Source organism: Leucopleurus acutus (genome assembly GCF_964270905.1).
Source record: "Leucopleurus acutus genome assembly, chromosome: 9".
Taxonomy (NCBI): domain Eukaryota; kingdom Metazoa; phylum Chordata; class Mammalia; order Artiodactyla; family Delphinidae; genus Leucopleurus; species Leucopleurus acutus.
Window position 1 is genome coordinate 36,042,882 of NC_139144.1, and position 20,243 is coordinate 36,063,124.

The 20,243-nt window shown below is 37.0% G+C and overlaps 1 protein-coding gene across 1 annotated transcript in view; it reads right to left on the minus strand.

Moving 5' to 3' along the window:
• ABCB5 (ATP binding cassette subfamily B member 5) overlaps positions 1-20,243 on the minus strand; it is a gene marked incomplete at both ends in the record, with an annotated part of 111,721 nt that overhangs the window by 70,749 nt on the left and 20,729 nt on the right. The window contains 4 exon segments of the mRNA XM_082846228.1: positions 6,520-6,690; positions 17,844-17,921; positions 17,925-18,047; positions 19,338-19,463. Of these exon segments, the coding sequence (XP_082702354.1) occupies positions 6,520-6,690; positions 17,844-17,921; positions 17,925-18,047; positions 19,338-19,463 (498 nt within the window).

The window sequence follows — 20,243 nt, forward strand, 5'->3', positions numbered from 1 at the left end:
CAAACTCTTTTTTTTTTTTAAGATGAAAAATGCTTTCATCAAATGAAAGCACATGTGGAAACTTGATATATGTAAATAAACCATACAGGTTAATGAGTAACTCCTCTATATGAATTGTTGATGGCGGGGGTGGGGGGAGGTGCAGCCCTACCTGCTCATCTACCTCACCTCCCCACCTTCTTTCATACCTCAAGAGGCTCCTGGAAAACCCTAGTACCCAATACTTCAAAAATGCAGTCTGGGGCTTCCCTGGTGGCGCAGTGGTTGGGAGTCCGCCTGCCGATGAGGGGGACGCGGGTTCGTGCCCCGGTCCGGGAGGATCCCGCGTGCCGCGGAGCGGCTGGGCCCGTGAGCCATGGCCGCTGAGCCTGTGCGTCCGGGGCCTGTGCTCCGCAGCGGGAGGGGCCACGGCAGTGAGAGGCCCGCGTACCACAAAAAAAAAACAAAAAAACAAAAAAAAAACCCAAAATACAGTCTGACAAATCTCTCACTACTCTTTAACAAATTTCCACATCTTTTAGCTACCAAATTTTAACTGATCATCTGCTATGAGAAAGTCTCTATGGTAGTTATATGGGGAATACAGGATTTTTGGTGTCTTAACTACATCATTATGATGTTGAAAGCCAATTGGCCTGGCATTCTTCTGGGTCAATATTGGTACTGTAGCTGAACAATATGGAATTACTGTCACATCACTATGCCTGTCTGAGAATGCTTTCTCTTTTGTAAAACATGGTGACAAAAAGAAAAATTTCAGGCACTTAGAAGCTATATTTAATAAGGGACTCACTTCCTCACCAATCTCTTCCTTTCAACTTGCATGTGAATATGTATGCATGCTTAGGTTAAGACCCTTTAGAAAAGAAAACACATTCAAAATCTAAACTCTTTGCTGAGTTGAAGCCATGTGTACTACCTAATTAGGAACTTGGAATAGTACACTATAGTACAATGTTTTCTTTTTATAGCCTGGAATCTCTTCATTCTCACTTCTAAAAAACTTAACAAACAACTGAAGATAATAAAATTATTTATAGTCACTTAATACCATTTTCCTTCTCTTAAATTTATTAAAAAGCTACTATTTGTGAAGAAGTTTACAACAAAAAGCAAACGATGAAGTAAACAGTGAATAAAAAAACACTACAATAATTAGCTCATCTTTCTTCTAGGAGGCAATACTGTCTTACCTAGCTCAGAGTGCTGACCAATAAACAATACATTAAAGATGTCTTATTTGGTAAGAGTTAGGATAATCAATATTTTATATAGGAGTTTTCCTTATTTGTGGGGGAGGACAAAGCTTAGGAATAATTTAAATTCACAGAAATCACTAAGATAAGTATCCGTATCATGGGAAAATACCTTGCTGTATATCTTTTAGTTTTTTTCCTATGTTTTTTAAAGACTTTGAAATGTCCTGCTAAGTAATAATGATTTAAATTCATTTGTGGAAGAAAAATTCACTAGCTATATATACAGTAGGGTCAAAATAAGCAGCTTAAGGGGACAAAAACAAGTCTATTACAGTCCTACATAGCAGCTTCAATTTGGGGTACAGTCTGAGTTTCTTTTCTAAGAAGGCAGTGTGGTTTTGTATAGAAAATAGTTGTTCTTTTTTTAATGCTGGTAAAGTACAGATAACATGAAATTTACCATTCTAACCATTAAAACTATTTTTTATTGACATATACCTGACTTACAATATTATATTAGTTTCAGTTGTACAACATAGTGATTCAATATTTTTATAGATTATACTCCATATAAAGCTATTATAAAATATTGGCTATATTTGCTGTGCTGTCATTCTAACCATTTTTAAGGGTAGGGTCCTCCTGGATCTGAGAGGTCAATTCCTTCTGTGTCACTATCCTTTTATGCTCAGGCTTAGATCATTCTTTTTTTGTGTGGTAAAATAACATAACATAAAATTTTAAAGTAATTTTAACATTTTTAAGTGTACTTTAGTGGTTTCATGTATATTCACATTGTTATGTAACCATCACCACTCTCCATCTCCAGAACTTTTTCTTCATCCTATTCTGAAACTCTGTACCCTTTAAACCATAACTCCTGATTCTCCCTTCCCTTAGCCCCTGGTAACCTCTATTCTACTTTCTGTCTATGAATTTTACTATTCTAGGTATCTCATATAAGTGTAATCATACAATATTTGTCTTTTTGTGTCTGTCTTATTTCAGTTAGCATATGTCTTCTAGGGTCATCCATGTTGTAGCATGCGTCAGAACTTCCTTCCGTTTTAAGACTGAGTACTATTCCATTGTATGTACATACCACATTTTGTTCATCCGTTCATCTGTCAATGGACATTTGCGTTGTTTCTACCTTTCAGCTATTGTGAATGATGCTACTGTGAACCTTGATATACACACGTATCTGTTTGAGTCTCTCCTTTCAGTTTTTTTGGTTACATGTCCAGAAGTGGAGTTGCTGGATCATATAAGTAAGTCTATAAGAGGCTAGTTTAAGAGCGATCTGGTTTCAAATTTAGCTTCAAACCCTAGCAGGTGTATAATCTTGAGGCAATATACTATGGTGGTTATATGAATGAGCTAGAGGGCTGACTGTCTGGGTCTAGGTTCTGACTTCATTGCTTCCTATCTACTACTCAATCTCCGTGCTTCAGTTTGCACATCTGTAAAATAGGAGAATACATGTACGAATCGCACTGGGTTCTTGTAAGGATTAGTTATTATTGTTCATTTGTTCCTTTATTACACCTAAAATAATGACTTATGAATGGCTTCAGGGCGTCTGTGAACCCCTCAATATTATATATAAATCTTTCTGTACAAGTGCACTTTTAGATTTTTCGGAAGAGTTACAGTGGTTTATTTTTCCCTTTCTTAGTCAGATTCTCAATGGGACCCTGATCTATCAAAGGGGGAGAAGTGCTATCCTAAAAGAAGTTAGTGGCCTATAATTTAACACCAAGCCTTATAAATGTGAGCTTGATTAAGCAAGCTTGTAAAATGTCCCATGATGCTTTGGGATGAGGTATTCTCTGTGTTGCCTTTGTTCTCCTGGCTAAATTCCAGCCAAGGAAATCCCCTTGCAGCAATCCCTTTTCTGTTCCCAACTATTATAGTATTGCTACAAATGGTAAAAAAAAAAAAAAAAAAGAAAAAATCTAAAATATTCCCAATTCCATATATAAAGAGAAAGTAAGATATCTGACAGACACACCAAAACATGTGTGAGTGTGTGTGTGTGTATGTGTAATAACTAACCTAACTTCAGCTTTGGAAAACCGCTTCTTGGGCTTAATATAATAAGGTAACCCACAGCCTAATGTAATATACCAATTTACTTATTAATTCTCCAAGTAGTGTAAACATAATGTAAGGCGCCTCAGAGGAAGACAAACAATGCACCACATGAGAAAGAGAAGTGATGATAAAGAAAAGCCTATGAGGGCTGCAAAAAAGCAGCTCAGTCTCTTCAAAGAATAAAGCTGTGATGGAAACCCATCTTTCATAATTAGCAAAGGGTCTTTTTAAAGGTACTCCATTAATGTGGTGTAGCTGAATCTCCCTTAATAATAATTATTCCTTAGATTTGCATACTACTTTTAACATTTCAAAGAGCTTTTACAGGCTTTATCCTAAAATCAGTGTGGGCTTCCTCTGCTTCCCCAGGGGCCTGCAGGTGTTCACTGCCACGACTCCTCATGGTAGGGTAACCTGGAAGCCTGCTGCATTGGCATGCTGGGTCTAAACAAGTAGCAGAGTGGAACTCCATAGCTTGCAGTATAGATCTTTATCCACTAATCCTAAGTCCTCCTCTTGAACAAGATTAGTGAAGCAAAACTAGATTGTAGCAAGCCTAAACTAAGAAGTCCAGAAAAGAGCACTTCAGGCCTTGGAACTATTCTGTATCACACTCATCCAGATACTATTCAACAAATATTTATTGGCTGTCTAATAGTGGCCAGGTATTGTTCTAACGCTGGGTACGCTACAGTTAACCAATTAATGCCTTTGACAACAAAGAGTAGATATTCCAGTGGAGGAAGGGAGATAACAAAATAAACAAATACATATATAGTATGTTAGCTGATGAAAAGTGTTAAGGTATGTTTAAGGGGCAGCCAATGTGGGGTAGAGTGGTAGGGTGTCAGGTTCCAGGAGGAGCTTGGTGCCCAACTCCATAGAACCTTGTAGCTACTGTAAGGAATTTGGTTTTTACTTAGAGTAAGAAGTGAGATAAGGAGACATTGAAGGATTTGAAGCAGAAGCACGACATGATCAAATTTACATTTTAATAACATCGTCTGGCTGTGGTGTTGAGAACAGATTGAAGTGGGCATGAGAGACAGCTATTGCAATAATCCAAGTGAGAACATGAGTGATATTTCCCTCATGCCCCTTTTCAATCAAAACCCACCCCCTGCCCCAGTAAACTACTGATCTGATTTTTTTTATCACTATAGATTAGTTCTACTGGTTCTAGAGTTTCATATAAAAGGAAGACAATGAGGTAATGGAGAGGAGGGGCTGGGAGGATATCTGAAAGCTGGCTGTGGAGGGAGGTGGATGCAGCATTCACCAGTAAGAAATAATACATTTTATTGTTCCCTCTTTGTTGGTTAGTGGTTTACATGGTATTTTGAGCTATAAAACAATCTGTCAACTGCTGTGGGTTAGGCCATGTCATGCCACAGCGTCTGAGAGTTTTTAGACAGATGAGCAGAAACAAGACATGTTGAATGCCCTACCCTCCTTAGGTGGGGACCTCTTTAAAGACTCGGTTCTGCAACCACCATCTGTGTAGTGGGTGTACAGGACTGTCATGGCACTAGAGTGTTCATTTCCTTGCCTGTATTTTAACTCTCCTCTTCACCACAAGTCAATTATATACTGAAGCATATGTATTTCATGAGTTTACTGCACTACTTGTCACCTCATTTGCTACCATTTACCCTCACTCCATAAAAGATCAGCAAAGTCTATTTAAAGCAGTTTCACACCCATACAGCTCTACAATGTTAATTTAATTACACCCTTTAAAAACTGGAAAACAATAACATAATTGAATTTTAAAAATATATACTTGGAATAATAGCTTACAAACATTTTGTATTCTTTTCTTTTCACTTATGATATAGATTTCATTTCTACCAGTAGGAAAAAAATATTTATTAGTTTATCATGTCACTAAGCAACTATTTATTTTAAAAGTCTGAACAAGTTTTGATTGCCTGAAGTGATTAACATATTGGATGAAAAGACAATGGGTACAACATTTAACCTCTAAACAACTTCACAGCCTATTACAGTATTTTTAAAAAATCTTATATATATATATCAATTATATCTCAATAAAACTAGAAAAACTGTAATTTGAGATGGTTAAGTGTAATCATTTTTCAGTACGTTCAAGCCCTAAGTAACTAAACATCACTGTTAATAAACACAATTTGAGTGTATTCTATAAATAGAGCCCTGTCCTAGTTACTAAGTATAAAAAAATGAATAAAGTATGAGACATGCTTTTGAGGGAATCATCGTTTCTTCTCCACCAAAATGAACCAAATTGGCAAAGTGTCCACAATGAACATGGATTTTCATATCACTTGCTTATTTTATGAAAATAAGAAATATCATGAGCAACATGTGGCACTCTCATCATTTGAGATGGAAACAATGGTAAAAACTTATAAAATCTGATCTGTAAGTTGATAATAGTAACTAATAGATTTTTCAATAAGCAGTGGGCAGTCTGGCTGCCAGTATCCATTTCTGGTCACACAAAATCAGTGTTTAAAAAGAAGAGCCTGTAATTTTCTTACAGAGAAAAACACAACCCATTTTCAGACAAGCACAAAGTAAAAAGTTCCATTAAGCCTTCTGAAGAGTTTGAAGGTTATGATTTAAAAGAGTGTTCGGCCACTGAAAAAAGTATTCTGTGGCTTTTCATATCACCACCACTAACTACCCTCCCTGATGCAGTGCAATATGGTAAAGGGCCAATTCTGCATTGTGGCCATGAAGCATGTGTAACAGCTTGCAATGAGCAGGAAGTCAGTGCGAGGGCCCCAGGGCTGTTGAAGGAGGATGGTTCAAGGTCAAGGCAAACCACATTGTATGCTTCTCCACTTGAAGTGAAATTAAGTTAAAATGAGTACTCTAGGGTTGCCCAAAGAGGAAAAAATGGCCAGAGAAGAAAATCCCACGGGTGTATATGGAAGAGACAAAGGGTGCATGCGATTATAATTGTGATAGTGGTAGAGGTGTGGAATTACTCTGGGGAGGTGGAAAGTGCAGACCTGTTGGAATGGAGGTATATATGGGATGCTTGCTTGGATATGAGCCGCATATATATTTTTAACACTAAGTATTGCATCTTGTTCTTTCTTCCAAATCACTGCATCCATACCTTAAGGAGGGCTCTGAAATTAATAAATAATCCGCTATGGAGCCATACTTTCTTGTATTTAAAAATAATGCTGAAAGAAGAATATGAAAATAATAAATGAATCTTCTCACTTACCTTCCCCAGTGTGGCTTGAACCATTGATTCGCTTTCTGTATCTAGGGCAGAAGTAGCCTCATCTAAGATCAGAATCTTCGGGTTTCGAACTAAAGCTCGAGCAATCGCGATTCTCTGTTTCTGTCCTCCACTCATTTGAGCTCCTTTTCCCCCTACCAAGGTATTAAATTTCTAATGAAAAATAGGAAAGAAAACAGAAGGCAGCATGGTTAGATGATTAGAACAGGAAATGGCAATCACAGTTGTGTTTTAATGCCAGCTTAATCTCTACTTCAGCCTGGCTGGTATTGACTTATGATTTGTTCTTTGTAAAAACAAACAACTATTATAAAAGAGTGTAGTGAAGAGAAGCCCTAAGAAAAATTTGGCTAGGACTAAAAGACATGAGAACATAGGATAATCAAGGATTTTAAGGAAGATTAATAATAATCTGAACCGATTTTCAAAGTTTTAAAGACATTTTTTGAATGCACTGGTATCTTTAAAAGAAACACTATCTGGACTCTGTTGAATTGATCTATTTGTTTTTCTTTCACCAATACTGTACTGCCTTGATTACTGTAGCTTTATAATAAGTCTTGGAAAGTTGGATAGTGTAGTCTTTTAACTTTGTTCTTCTTCAACATCGTGTTGGCTATTCTTGGTCTTTCGCCTTTCCACATAAACTTGCGAATCAGTTTGTTGATATCCACAAAATAACTTGCTGGGATTTCGATTCAGATTGCATAGACTCTATAGATAAAGTTGGAAGAACTGACGTTTTGACAATATTGAGTCTTCCTTTCCATGAATATGGACTATCTCTCCATTTATTTAATTCTTTGATTTTATTTGTCAGAGTTTTGTAGTTTTCTTTATATAAATCTTGTATGTATCTTGTTCGATTTATACCTAAGTATTTCATTTCTTGGAATCCTAATATAAATGGTATTGTGTTTTTAATGTCCAATTCTACTTGTTCATTGTTGGTATATAGAAAAGTGACTTTTGTATATTAATCTTGTATACTGCAGCCTTGATATAATTGCATTGTGTACTTTTTTGTTTTCTTTTATCTAGCATATTTTTGAGATTCATCCATGTTGTGTGTATGAGTAATCCACTCCTATTTATTCACAATGTGCATCTATCTTGGGTTGCCAGATTTAGCAAAAACAAAAACACACCAAGAACCATGGAGCTCAGTTAATTTTGATTTTCAGGTAAACAATGGAATAGTTTTTGAGTATATTTCATACAATACTTGGGATATACTCATACTAAAAATTATTATTTATCTGAGATTCAAATTTTACTGAAAATTCTGTATTTCATCTGGCAACCCTATATAAATCACAATTTGTTTATACATTCAGCTGCTGATGAACATCTGGGTTATTTCCACTTTTTGAATATTATGAACAAAGCTGTTATGAACATTCATGTACATGATATTCTTGTAGTCATATTTTTATTTCTTTTGGAAAAATATGTAGGAATAGAATGCTGAGTCATAAGTGTTATGTTTAACATTATAGTAAACTGTCAAATTTCTTTCTAAAATGATTGTACCAATTTCATTTTATTCAGAATGAAAGAGAGATCCAACTGCTTTATATCCTAACCAGAAGTTACCATTGTTATTCCTTTTAATTCTGGCCATTCTATTGAATGTGAAATGTTATCTCATTGTGGTTTTACTTAGGATTTCCCTGATGACTAATAATGTTGAATATTTTTCATGTATATTTTCTCATTTGATTGTTTTTGGTGAAATGTCTGTTCAAGTTTTTGTCCAGTTTTTATTTTATTTTATTTTTTGGTCTAATTACCATTTTGCAAAGTTCTTTATATATTCTGGGTGCACATCCTTTGTCAGGTCTGTGTATTGAATATTATCTTTCACTCTGTGTCTTGCCTTTTTATTTTCTAAATGGTGTCTTTTAAAAGGTTTTAATTTCAATAAAGCCCAGTTTATCATTTTTTTAACTAGTAAGTGCTTTTCCCAGAATTTTTTGCCTACCTTAAGGTCACAAATATTTTCTCCTAAGTTTTTATTTCTGAAGTTTTATGGCTTAAGTTTTTACAATTGGTCTAAGATTCATGGCAAATTATATGTGTATATAGTATGAGGTAAGGGCCACATTTCTTGTTTTTTTTTTTCCACCATATGGATATCCAATTTTTGCAACACCATCTGTTGAAGACTTTCCTTTCTCCCATTGAATTACATTGACTTTGTCAAAAATCAATTGACTAGGTATGTGTGGGTCTATTTCTAGACTCTCTATTGTGTTCCACTGACCTAAAAGTCCATTGTTATGTCATTACCACTGTCTTAATTGCTGTCTTAAAATTAGCTATTGTAGGTCTTCCAGCTTTGTTGTTCTTTTATCAAAATTGTTTTGTCTATTTTTGGTCCTTTAAATTTCCAAATAAATTTTGTAATCAGCATGTTGATTTCTGCACATGCAAAAAGACTGCTGGGATTTTGATAGAAATAGCATTAAATTTATAGATCGATTTGGGGAGAATCCATACCTTTAAAAATATTCAATCTCTAAATCAACGAATAAGGTACATCCTATTTATTTAGGTATTCTTTATTTTTTATTTTTTTTAACATCTTTATTGGAGTATAATTGCTTTACAATGGTGTGTTAGTTTCTGCTTTATAACAAAGTGAATCAGTTATACATATACATATGTTCCCATATCTCTTCTCTCTTTCATCTCCCTCCCTCCCACCCTCCCTATCCCATCCCTCTAGGTGGTCACAAAGCACCCAGCTGATCTCCCTGTGCTACGCAGCTGCTTCCCACTAGCTATGTATTTTACGTTTGGTAGTGTATATATGTCCATGCCACTCTCTCACTTTATCACAGCTTACCCTTCCCCCTCCTCATATCCTCAAGTCCATTCTCTAGTAGGTCTGTGTCTTTATTCCCATCTTACCCCTAGTTTCTTCATGACCTTTTTTTTTCCTTTCTTTTTTTTTTAGATTCCATATATATGTTTTAGCATACAGTATTTGTTTTTCTCTTTCTGACTTACTTCACTCTGTATGACAGACTCTAGGTCCATCCACCTCACTACAAATAACTCAGTTTCGTTTCTTTTTATGGATGAGTAATATTCCATTGTATATATGTGCCTCATCTTCTTTCTCCATTCATCTGTCGATGGACACTTAGGTTGCTTCCATGTCCTAGCTATTGTAAATAGAACTGCAATGAACATTTTGGTACACGTCTCTTTTTGAATTGTGGTTTTCTCAGGGTATATGCCCAGTAGTGGGATTGCTGGGTTGTATGGTAGTTCTATTTGTAGTTTTTTAAGGAACCTCCATACTGTTCTCCATAGTGGCTGTACCAATTTACATTCCCACCAACAGTGAAAGAGGGTTCCCTTTTCTCCACACCGTCTCCAGCATTTATTGTTTGTAGATTTTTCTCCCTTTTCTTCCTTCTCCCTTTTTTTCTTGATGTGTCTGGTTAATGGTTTATCAATTTTCTTTATCTTCTCAAAGAATCAGCTTTTAGTTTTATTGATCTTTGCTAATGTTTCCTTCATTTCTTTTTCATTTATTTCTGACCTGATCTTTATGATTTCTTTCCTTCTCCTAATTTCGGGGGTTTTTTGTTCTTCTTTCTCTAATTGCTTTAGGTGTAAGGTTAGTTTGTTTATTTGAGATGTTTCTTGTTTCTTGACGTGGGATTGTATTGCTATAAACTTCCCTCTTAGAACTGCTCTGCTGCATCCCATAGGTTTTGGGTCACCGTGTTTTCATTGTCATTTGTTTCTAGGTATTTTTTGATTTCCTCTTTGATTTCTTCAGTGATCTCTTGGTTATTAAGTAGTGTATTGTTTAGCCTCCGTATGTTTGTATTTTTTACAGATTTTTTCCTGTAATTGATATCTAGTCTCATAGCATTGTGGTCGGAAAAGATACTTGATACGCTTTCAATTTTCTTAATTTTACCAAGGCTTGATTTGTGACCCAAGTTATGATCTATCCTGGAGAATGTTCCATGAGCACTTGAGAAGAAAGGGTATCCTGTTGTTTTTGGATGGAATGTCCTACAAATATCAATTAAGTACATCTTGTTTAATGTATCATTTAAAGCTTTTGTTTCCTTATTTATTTTCATTTTGGATGATCTGTCCATTGGTGAACGTGGGGTGTTAAAGTCCCCTACTATGATTGTGTTACTGTCCATTTCCCCTTTTATGGCTGTTAACATTTGCCTTATGTATTGAGGGGCTCCTATGTTGGGTGCATAAATATTTACAATTATTATATCTTCTTCTTGGATCAATCCCTTGATCATTATGTAGTGTCCTTCTTTGTCTCTTGTAATAGTCTTTATTTTAAAGTGTATTTTTTCTGATGTGAGAATTGCTACTCCAGCTTTCTTTTGATTGCCATTTGCATGGAATATCTTTTTCCATCCCCTCACTTTCAGTCTGTTTGTGTCCCTAGGTCTGAAGTGGGTCTCTTGTAGATAGCATATATACAGGTCTTGTTTGTGTACCCATTCAGCCAGTCTATGTCTTTTGGTTGGAGCATTTAATCCATTTACATTTAACGTAATTATCAATATGTATGTTCCTATGACCATTTTCTTAATTGTTTTGGGTTTGTTATTGTAGGTCTTTCCCTTCTCTTGTGTTTCCTGCCTAGAGAAGTTCCTTTAGCATTTGTTGTAAAGCTGGTTTGGTGGTGCTGATTTCTCTTAGCTTTTGCTTGTCTGTAAAGGTTTTAATTTCTCCGTTGAATCTGAATGAGATCCTTGCTGGCTAGAGTAATCTTGGTTGTAGGTTTTTCCCTTTCATCACTTTAAATATGTCCTGCCAGTCCCTTCTGGCTTTGAGTTTCTGCTGAAAGATCAGCCGTTAACCTTATGGGGATTCTCTAGTATGTTATTTGTTGCTCTTCCCTGGCAGCTTTTAATATTTTTTCTTTGTATTTAATTTTTGATAGTTTGATTAATATGTATCTTGGTGTGTTTCCCCTTTGATTTATCCTGTATGGGACTCTCTGTGCTTCCTGGACTTGACTATTTCCTTTCCCATATTAGGGAAGTTTTCAACTATAATCTCTTCAAATATTTTCTCAGTTCCTTTCTTTTTCTCTTCCTCTTCTGGGACCCCTATAATTCGAATGTTGGTGCATTTAATGTTGTCCCAGAGGTCTCTGAGACTGTCCTCAGTTCTTTTCATTCTTTTCTCTTTATTCTGCTCTGCAGTAGTTATTTCCACTATTTTATCTTCCAGGTCACTTATCCGTTTTTCTGCCTCAGTTATTCTGCTATTGATCCCTTCTAGAGAATTTTTAATTTCATTTATTGTCTTGTTCATCATTGTTTTTTGCTCTTTGGTTCTTCTAGGTTCTTGTTAAACGTTTCTTGTATTTTCTCTATTCGATTTCCAAGATTTTGGATCATCTTTACTATCATTATTCTGAATTCTTTTTCAGGTAGACTATTTCCTCTTCATTTGTTAGGTCTGGTGGGTTTTTGCCTTGCTCCTTCATCTGCAGTGGGTTTTTCTGTCTTCTCATTTTGCTTAACTTACTGTGTTTGGGGTCTCCTTTTCACAGGCTGCAGGTTCATAGTTCCCGTCGTTTTTGGTGTCTGTCCCCAGTGGATAAGGTTGGTTCAGTGGGCTGTGTAGGCTTCCTCGTGGAGGGGACTAGTGCCTGTGTTCTGGTGGATGAGGCTGGATCTTGTCTTTCTGGTAGACAGGTCCACGTCTGGTGGTGTGTTTTGGGGTGTCTGCGGCCTTATTATGATTTTAGGCAGCCTATCTACTAATGGATGGGGTGTGTTCCTGTCTTGCTAGTTGTTTGGCATAGGATGTCCTGCACTGTATCCTGCTGGTCGTTGAGTGAAGCTGGGTCTTGGCGTTGAGATGGAGATCTCTGGGAGATTTTCGCCACTCGATATTACTTGGAGCTGGGAGGTCTCTTGTGGACCAGTGTCCTGAACTTGGCTCTCCCACCTCAGAGGCATAGCCCTGATGCCTGGCTGGAGCACCAAGAGCTTTTCATCCACACAGCTCAGAATAAAAGGGAGAAAAAATAGAAAGAAGGAAAGAAGATAAAATAAAGTACAATAAAATAAAGTTATTAAAGTAAAACAGAAAAAATAATTATTAAGAAAAAAATTTTAAAAAGTAAAAAGCCCCCCAAAGAACAGACAGAACCCTAGGACCAATGGTAAAAGCAAAGCTGTACAGACAAAACCACACACAGAAGCATTCACATACACACTCACAAAAGGAGAAAAAGGGGGGGAAATATATATCTTTGCTCCCAAAGTCCACCTCCTCAATTTGGGATGATTCGTTGTCTCTTCAGGTATTCCACAGATGCAGGGTACGTCAAGTTGGTTGTGGAGATTTAATCTGCTGCTCTTGAGGCTGCTGGGAGAGATTTCCCTTTCTCTTCTTTGTTCGCACAGCTCCCGGGGCTCAGCTTTGGATTTGGCCATGCCTCTGCGTATAGGTCGCCCGAGGGTGTCTGTTCCAGCTCAGACAGGACGGGGTTAAAGGAGCAGCTGATTCCGCGGCTCTGGCTCACTCAGGCCGGGGGGTGGGGGCTGGGGGGGAGGGAGGGGCACGGTGGCGGGGAGGGGCACGGTGGCGGGGCGAGCCTGTGGCCTGCAGAGGCCGGCGTGACGTTGCACCAGCCTGAGGCACGCCGTGCGTTCTCCCGGCGAAGTTGTTCCTGGATCCCGGGACCCTGGCAGTGGCGGGCTGCACAGGCTCCCGGGAGGGGAGGTGTGGATAGTGACCTGTGCTCGCACACAGGCTTCTTGGTGGCGGCAGCAGCAGTCTTAGCGTCTGATGCCCGTCTCTGGGGTCTGCGCTGATAGCTGCGGCTCGCGCCCGTCTCTGGAGCTCCTTTAAGCGGCGCTCTGAATCCCCTCCCCTCGCACACCAGGAAACGAAGAGGCAAGAACAAGTCTCTTGCCTCTTATGCAGCTTCAGACTTTCTCCCAGACTCTCTCCCGGCTAGCCGTGGTGCACTAGCCCCTTCAGGCTGTGTTCACGCCACCAGTCCTCTCCCTGGGATCTGACCGAAGCCCGAGCCTCAGATCCCAGCCCTCGCCTGCCCCTGCAGGTGAGCAGACAAGCCTCTCAGGCTGGTGAGTGCTGGTCGGCACTGGTCCTCTGTGCAGGAATCTTTCTGCTTTGCCCTCCGCACCCCTGTTGCTGTGCTCTCCTCTGTGGCTCCGAAGCTTCCCCCCTCCGCCACCTGGAGTCTCCACCCGTGAAGGGGCTTCCTAGTGTGTGGAAACCTTTCCTCCTTCTCAGCTCCTTCCCACTCGTGCAGGTCCTGTCCCTATTCTTTTGTCTGTTTTTTTCTTTTTTCGTTTGCCCTACCTAGGTATTTGGGGAGTTTCTTGCCTTTTGGGAAGTCTGAGGTCTTCTGCCAACATTCAGTAGGTGTTCTGTAGGAGCTGTTCCACATGTAGATGTATTTCTGATGTATCTGTGGAGAGGAAGGTGCTCTCCGCGTCTTACTCTTCTGGCATCTTTAAGCTCCTCTCTATTTATGTATTTAATTTCTCTCAGCAATGTTCTACCTTTTTTACATAGAAGATTTACAGATCTTTCATTATTCTACTTTATATTTTTTGTTGCTATTGTGAATGCCACTTTTAATTTTATTGGTAGTTGTTGCTACTATTTAGAGATCTAGTTTATTTTTTTCATAGTTATAGGTCTTACTAAAGTTATCTATCTACTTCTCTTTGAGTGAGTCTTGGTAGTTTGTGTCTTTCAAGGAAAAGAATTTCATCTAAGTTAGCAAATTTATAGGCATATTTTTGTTCATAGTATTCCTGTATTAACCTTTTAATGTCTTTGGGATTAATAGTGATGTACCTTCTTTGATCCCTGATATTGGTAATTTCTCTTCTCTTTTTTGTTTCTTCATCAGGCTTCCTACGGTTTTACTGATTTTATTGATCTTTTAAGGAAACAGCTTTTGGTTTCAATGACTGTTTCTAATGTTTTTCTGGTTTTGATTTCACCGATTTCTGCTCTAGTCTTTATTATTTCTCTTGTACTTGCTTTGGGTTTGATTTGCTCTTCTTACTCTAGTTTCTCAAGGTGGAAACTTAGTTTACAGATTTTAGATCTTTTTCTTTTCTAAAGTAAGCACATAATGCTGTAAGTTTCTCTTAAAGCAGTGCTTTAACTGTACGTTGACGCTTGAACAATGTAGGTGTTAGGGGCACCAACCCCCGTGCAGTTAAAAACCAAGTATAACTTTACAGTCGGTCCTCTGTGTCCACATCCTTGAATTCAACCAGCTGTGGGTCGTGTAGTACTACAGTATGTATTTATTGAAAAAGGAATCCATGTATAAGTGAACACATACAGTTCAAACTCATGTTGTTCAAGGATCAACTGTATTCCACAAATACTGATATCTTGCATTTTCATTTACTTCAAAATAGTTTTTTATTTGCATTGAAACTTCCTCTTTGTGCCATAGGTTATGTAGAAGTAGGTTCTTTAATTTTCAAATATTTGTGGATTTTCCAGATATATTTCTGTTATCGATTTCTACATTTTAATTCTGTTATGGCCCAAGAACATACTTTACATGTTTCCTTTGAAATTATAAGTTTTTTCTTCCAATGGTAAAATCGATAGCTAATGGGAAGCAGCCACATAGCACAGGGAGATCAGCTCTGTGCTTTGTGTCCACCTAGACAGGTGGGAAGGAGACTCAAGAGGGAGGAGATATGGGGATATATGTATATGTACACTTGATTCAGTTTGTTATAAAGCAGAAACTAACACACCATTGTAAAGCAATTATACTCCAATAAAGATGTTAAAAACAAAAAAAGAATATTGTTTAGCTCTGTGAACAGTCCATGTGCACATGAGAGAAATGTTTTCTGCTGTTATTGGGTGGAGTGTTCTATAAATATCAGTTAGATCTAGTTGGTTGATAGTATTGTTCAGGTCATCTATATCCTTAGTGATTTTTTGCCTGCTTGTTCTATCAAGTACTAAAGCCTTCAGCTAAAAATGTGGATTTGTCTCTTTCTCCTTTCAGATGTACCAGTTTTTCTTCTTGCATTTTGAAGTTTTTATTAAGTGCATCAACATTTAGTTGTTGTTTTTTTTGCCTATGGATCATAGTTTCCTGTTTCGTTGCACATCTAGGTATTGTAGAATATGTACTGAATTCTGTGCATGAATGTTGAAGAGACTCTGAATTCTGTTTTCTTAAGAAAATGTTGATTTTTATCCTCATAGGCAATTCAAATATTGACTGATCATCTTGAACTATGTAATCTTGGTTTTATGCTTTGTTGGGGTTAATCTATAGAAAGTCTCAAAACTTGGCAGGACCCAACATCCAAGTTCTATCTCCTTTAGGGATCTTGTCATAGCTTGGTTTTAGGATTTGTTAGAGCAGGTCTAGAGTCAGCCTTACTCTAAGGTGTGGTCTTTACTCCTAAGGTGTGACTTTTTTTGGTGTCTCAGCTATATGCCTGAGGTATTAAAAATGGCGTTAATGTGACCTCTCCACTCTGGCTGGGTTGTGTTTTCAACATCTCCACTATACTGCTTGACTTCTATCTTGGCTCTACTCTCAGCTTTGTAGCAGCTGCTCTGTGGTAAGCCACAGGTAATCTTATCCTCAGAGAAGGATTCCCAAGGGATGTCTACATGGACTTCTGCCCCCTACCTCATGTCCACAGCTCTCTCATTTTGCCTCTCCAGTTGCTTAAGCTGCCCTGAAATTCTACCTCTGCCTTTTAGCTCAGTGGGACTGCCATGTTCGCTCTGGTTTCCATTTTACAGAAATATGGTCAGAAATTTGTTCCCAGGAAGCATGCTGAAAATTCATGGACTTTCGTAATGAGTTTCCTTTCTCTCAGGAATCACTGTTTTGTGATACCTCTTATCCAGTGCTTGGAAACAATTGTCCTATGTCTTATATATTTTGGCCAGTTTTATGGCTGTTTATGGGAAAAGGCTAGCAAGTATCAGTTAATCCTAATATATTAATTCAAAAATATGTGTATATCATAGAAGGAGTAATGGTATTTATTTCTGAGTATAGTTTCCCCTAAATTTTCACCTATACGAATTAACCACTTCTGTAACTTTTATTTATTATTATGCTTATTCTTATTTCCCTGGTTAACCATGGCTGTGGAATTTAGTTTCTATCATAATAACCCAGCATCTTTAATTTGTTCTTTGGATTATATCTTTAGGATTTACTATTAGATTTATAGCAAGTGACATCTTTGTGTAAATATTGGACTTTTAGTAAAAGCAAGTCATAACTTACAGGGAATGACTTAAGAGGCACCAGAAAACTTTCTAATTCCAGGTGGGAAACTGAAGATCGTTGGTGTTTTGAGGAAAGGAAGTCACTGAAAATGTCAAAAGGTCAAAGAAAGGAAGTCTTTGTTTTCCCAAACCACACGGCAAAGAATGACCTCAAGCCTTTAATGTTTTCTGTCCTAATTATGACCCTAAATAATGGGGATAGGTGGTAATGAATGGCAAACATAAGTTTTTATGAAATAAACAAAAGAGAACAAAATTATTATGACCTATGGAGTGTAGTTTATAAAATATATCCATTAAAACAAACTTTTTTTGTTATGGTTGCCTTCTCGGATGTTAGAATTTTATTTGTGTTTTTAATTTCAAATCTCATCCTTTCATATTTCACGAGGTTCTCCCCACAACAATTTCAGAGGATGCCGATGAACAAATACTTTGAGAAATAGAAATATTTTTAGAGCTATCAATTTTAAATAGCCATTAGGATCCTATATGTCTTAATACCCAAAATTATAGTTTACTGTATCTCTTTCCAACTATCATTTCACATGTCTTGTCCAATATTAGCTCCATATACTTCTAAAGTCAATGGTATTTTTCCTTTGCCTTATCACAGAACCTATCTGAGCACTGTGTGTGACATTCCCACACTTAGCCACAAGATGGCGTTGCAAACCAACATTTTTGCAGATACATGATATCCCTCAGCTTGCACTGATGATTTTGTTTCATATTTCTTTGTTATATTTTAACATATCCCTTATTTTTTTCTTTTCCATTTGCAGTGAGAACCAGTAAGAACTAAACAGATTAAAAATTGGACCTTTCAAGGATGTATTTCTTCTTTTGGTTGTTACCATGCTCTCTCATTTTCAGATGTGTCACCTAGGACAATGCAAAAATTAATCACACTCCCCTTACTCTGTAGATGTTATTGTTATTTAACTTATTTTGGAATATTTCAGTGCTTTACACTTAAGCTAAGGATATAGGCTACATAGTGTACTTACCATGGGGAACTCCATTATAAAATCATAAGCATTTGCTTCCTTTGCTGCTTTCTCAATGTCTTCATCAGTCACGCCATCTCACCCATATCTAATATTGTTATTAATGGTGGTCCCCAAAAAAACAGGCTCTTGGCTGACCACTCCAAAATGTTCTCGATAATGCTGCACATTTAAAGTTCTGATGTCGTTACCATCCACCGTGATCTGTGAATCCAAAGGAATGAATCACGTTGTGATGCCTTTCACTGCATTGGGTTAGAGTCCTTTTTACTACGGCAGAACATAAGCTGAGAAGCAGGTTATTTCAGGAAACAATGACTGACTATATTTTGATAAAATATTTATAGCATGTGTAATGCCAATAGACTTTTTCTGGTAGTTGGGAATTAATAAAATCTAAAAAAAATGACTTAAAATTTGGCCAAACTACCTGAATATCTTTACTCTACGATCCACAAATTAGGTATTATGAGGATATATACTGTAGGAGCCACAAATATTATCATGTAAACACATGTAAAAAACTGCAGTTTTGTTATTTTAAGACTGATGTGACCTTTGCACTTTTTTTCTAGGAAACATCCTTTCTTCCCTTCAACAGCCCACTCCTCTGCAAAAGGTAAAAGTGCATTCTATTCACTGCTATAAATAATATTAAATGAACATTGTCTTCTCCATAGATAGTACCATTACCTATTATCCCAACATATTCCAATGACAGAAGCCAAGGTTTGATAATTATAACTCTGGTATTTCACACCAACTGGTATTCTGTCTGGGCATGGATATTCTATGCAACTGCTTTATGTAAGGAATGCTAATCCAGTAATTTATTTATTCAATATAAGCATGGCTACATGAGTCTAGTAAACTCCAAATGAAGACTTAAGAAATCAAATTTAAGTTTTAGAAGAGTAGATTTTCTTTTAAAAATAACAGTTGAAAAACTCAATAGAAGCATTAAGAATTATGCTTCTGTGACTATCATAGTCTTGTACTCTATGCTGTTTACAAGGGTGAGAAAGTTAAGTGCAACATATGGATGACAGAAAAAAATGAGACAGTATATTTTCTATAGATATTATTCTTTTGGGATGTTTTGAGAAACTGAAATTCTTGATAAGTTCTGCGTACTACAAATTACTATTTTATTTTTCTCTATAGCATTTATTATCTTCTAACATATTATATAATTTACTTATTTTATTTATTGTCTGTCTCTACTTATTAGAATGTAAACTCGATGAGGGAAGAGAGGTTTTTATGCTTTGTTCACCAATGTATTCCCAGCACCTAGAAGAATGTCTGGCACTTTGTAGGTGCTCAATAAATATTTGTTGAATGGATGAATATGCAGGAAAGAAAACAATATGGTTTCTCTCCCAGTTCCACTGTTAAAAATTAAAAGTTGACACAGGTGTAAGCTCTCTGTAATAGGTGGAATTTCCAAATCTTGTCGTGTGGACTGTGTGTGATCTTGCTAGGTGCACTTACAAAGTCGTCATCAGGATCATATAACCTCTGCAAAGGTTGGACTGCTGTATTCTTCCCATTGCCGTTGAGGCCAATCAAGGCTACTGTCTCTCCAGACTTAATTCTGAGATTCAGACCTTTCAGAATCTATTTGGAAAGTATGGGGAAAAAATTCCATAAAACTAGGATAAGAATATGATTTACCTATCTTCAGAAATGTAATGTATAATTATAAACAGGAAAAAATTCTCTGGCACTTAAAAACAAATTTAGATCTTATTACATTTTTTTCATGTATGTGTATAATAACCTACAAAATTTTGGAGAAAAACACTAATCATCTCTCTATATAAAGAGGAGATCTAAATTGAGTACTTAAAGATTATTAACTAGCCACAGGAATCATTTTTTCATATTTTCAACCAAAATAATTTATGTGAATTTCATGACTACAAAGTTAGTGAAAGTTGTATCTTCTAACTTGCAACAATTGAATGAAATCTTGCCAGATATCCCTGTGAGCTATTTAAGGAAGTTCTTTCTTAGAATATATGTAACATTGTTGCAAAATAGACTCCAAACTAAAACAATTGGCAGACTTCTTAGCGACTCCCACGAATAGGATTTCACCACTAGAAAGCCTCTTTTTCTAGCGGTGGATCTCACAGGGACATTTCAACTTAGGGGGAGTACTTTTACAATTTTCTCAATAACTGAGGGTTGTTACCAGCATTTAGTGTCCCAGGGACCTGCAATATGAGAGAAACCTCACAAAAATTACCTTCCCAAAATGACGACAGTAATCCTGTTGAGAAACTCTCACCTATCTTTGCTTACATTTTCCCAAAACATGGGAATATCCCCTTGGATTCTTTCACTTTGATCTCCTCATTTGTAAAGAGAGAGACTCTGTAAACAAACCAAATG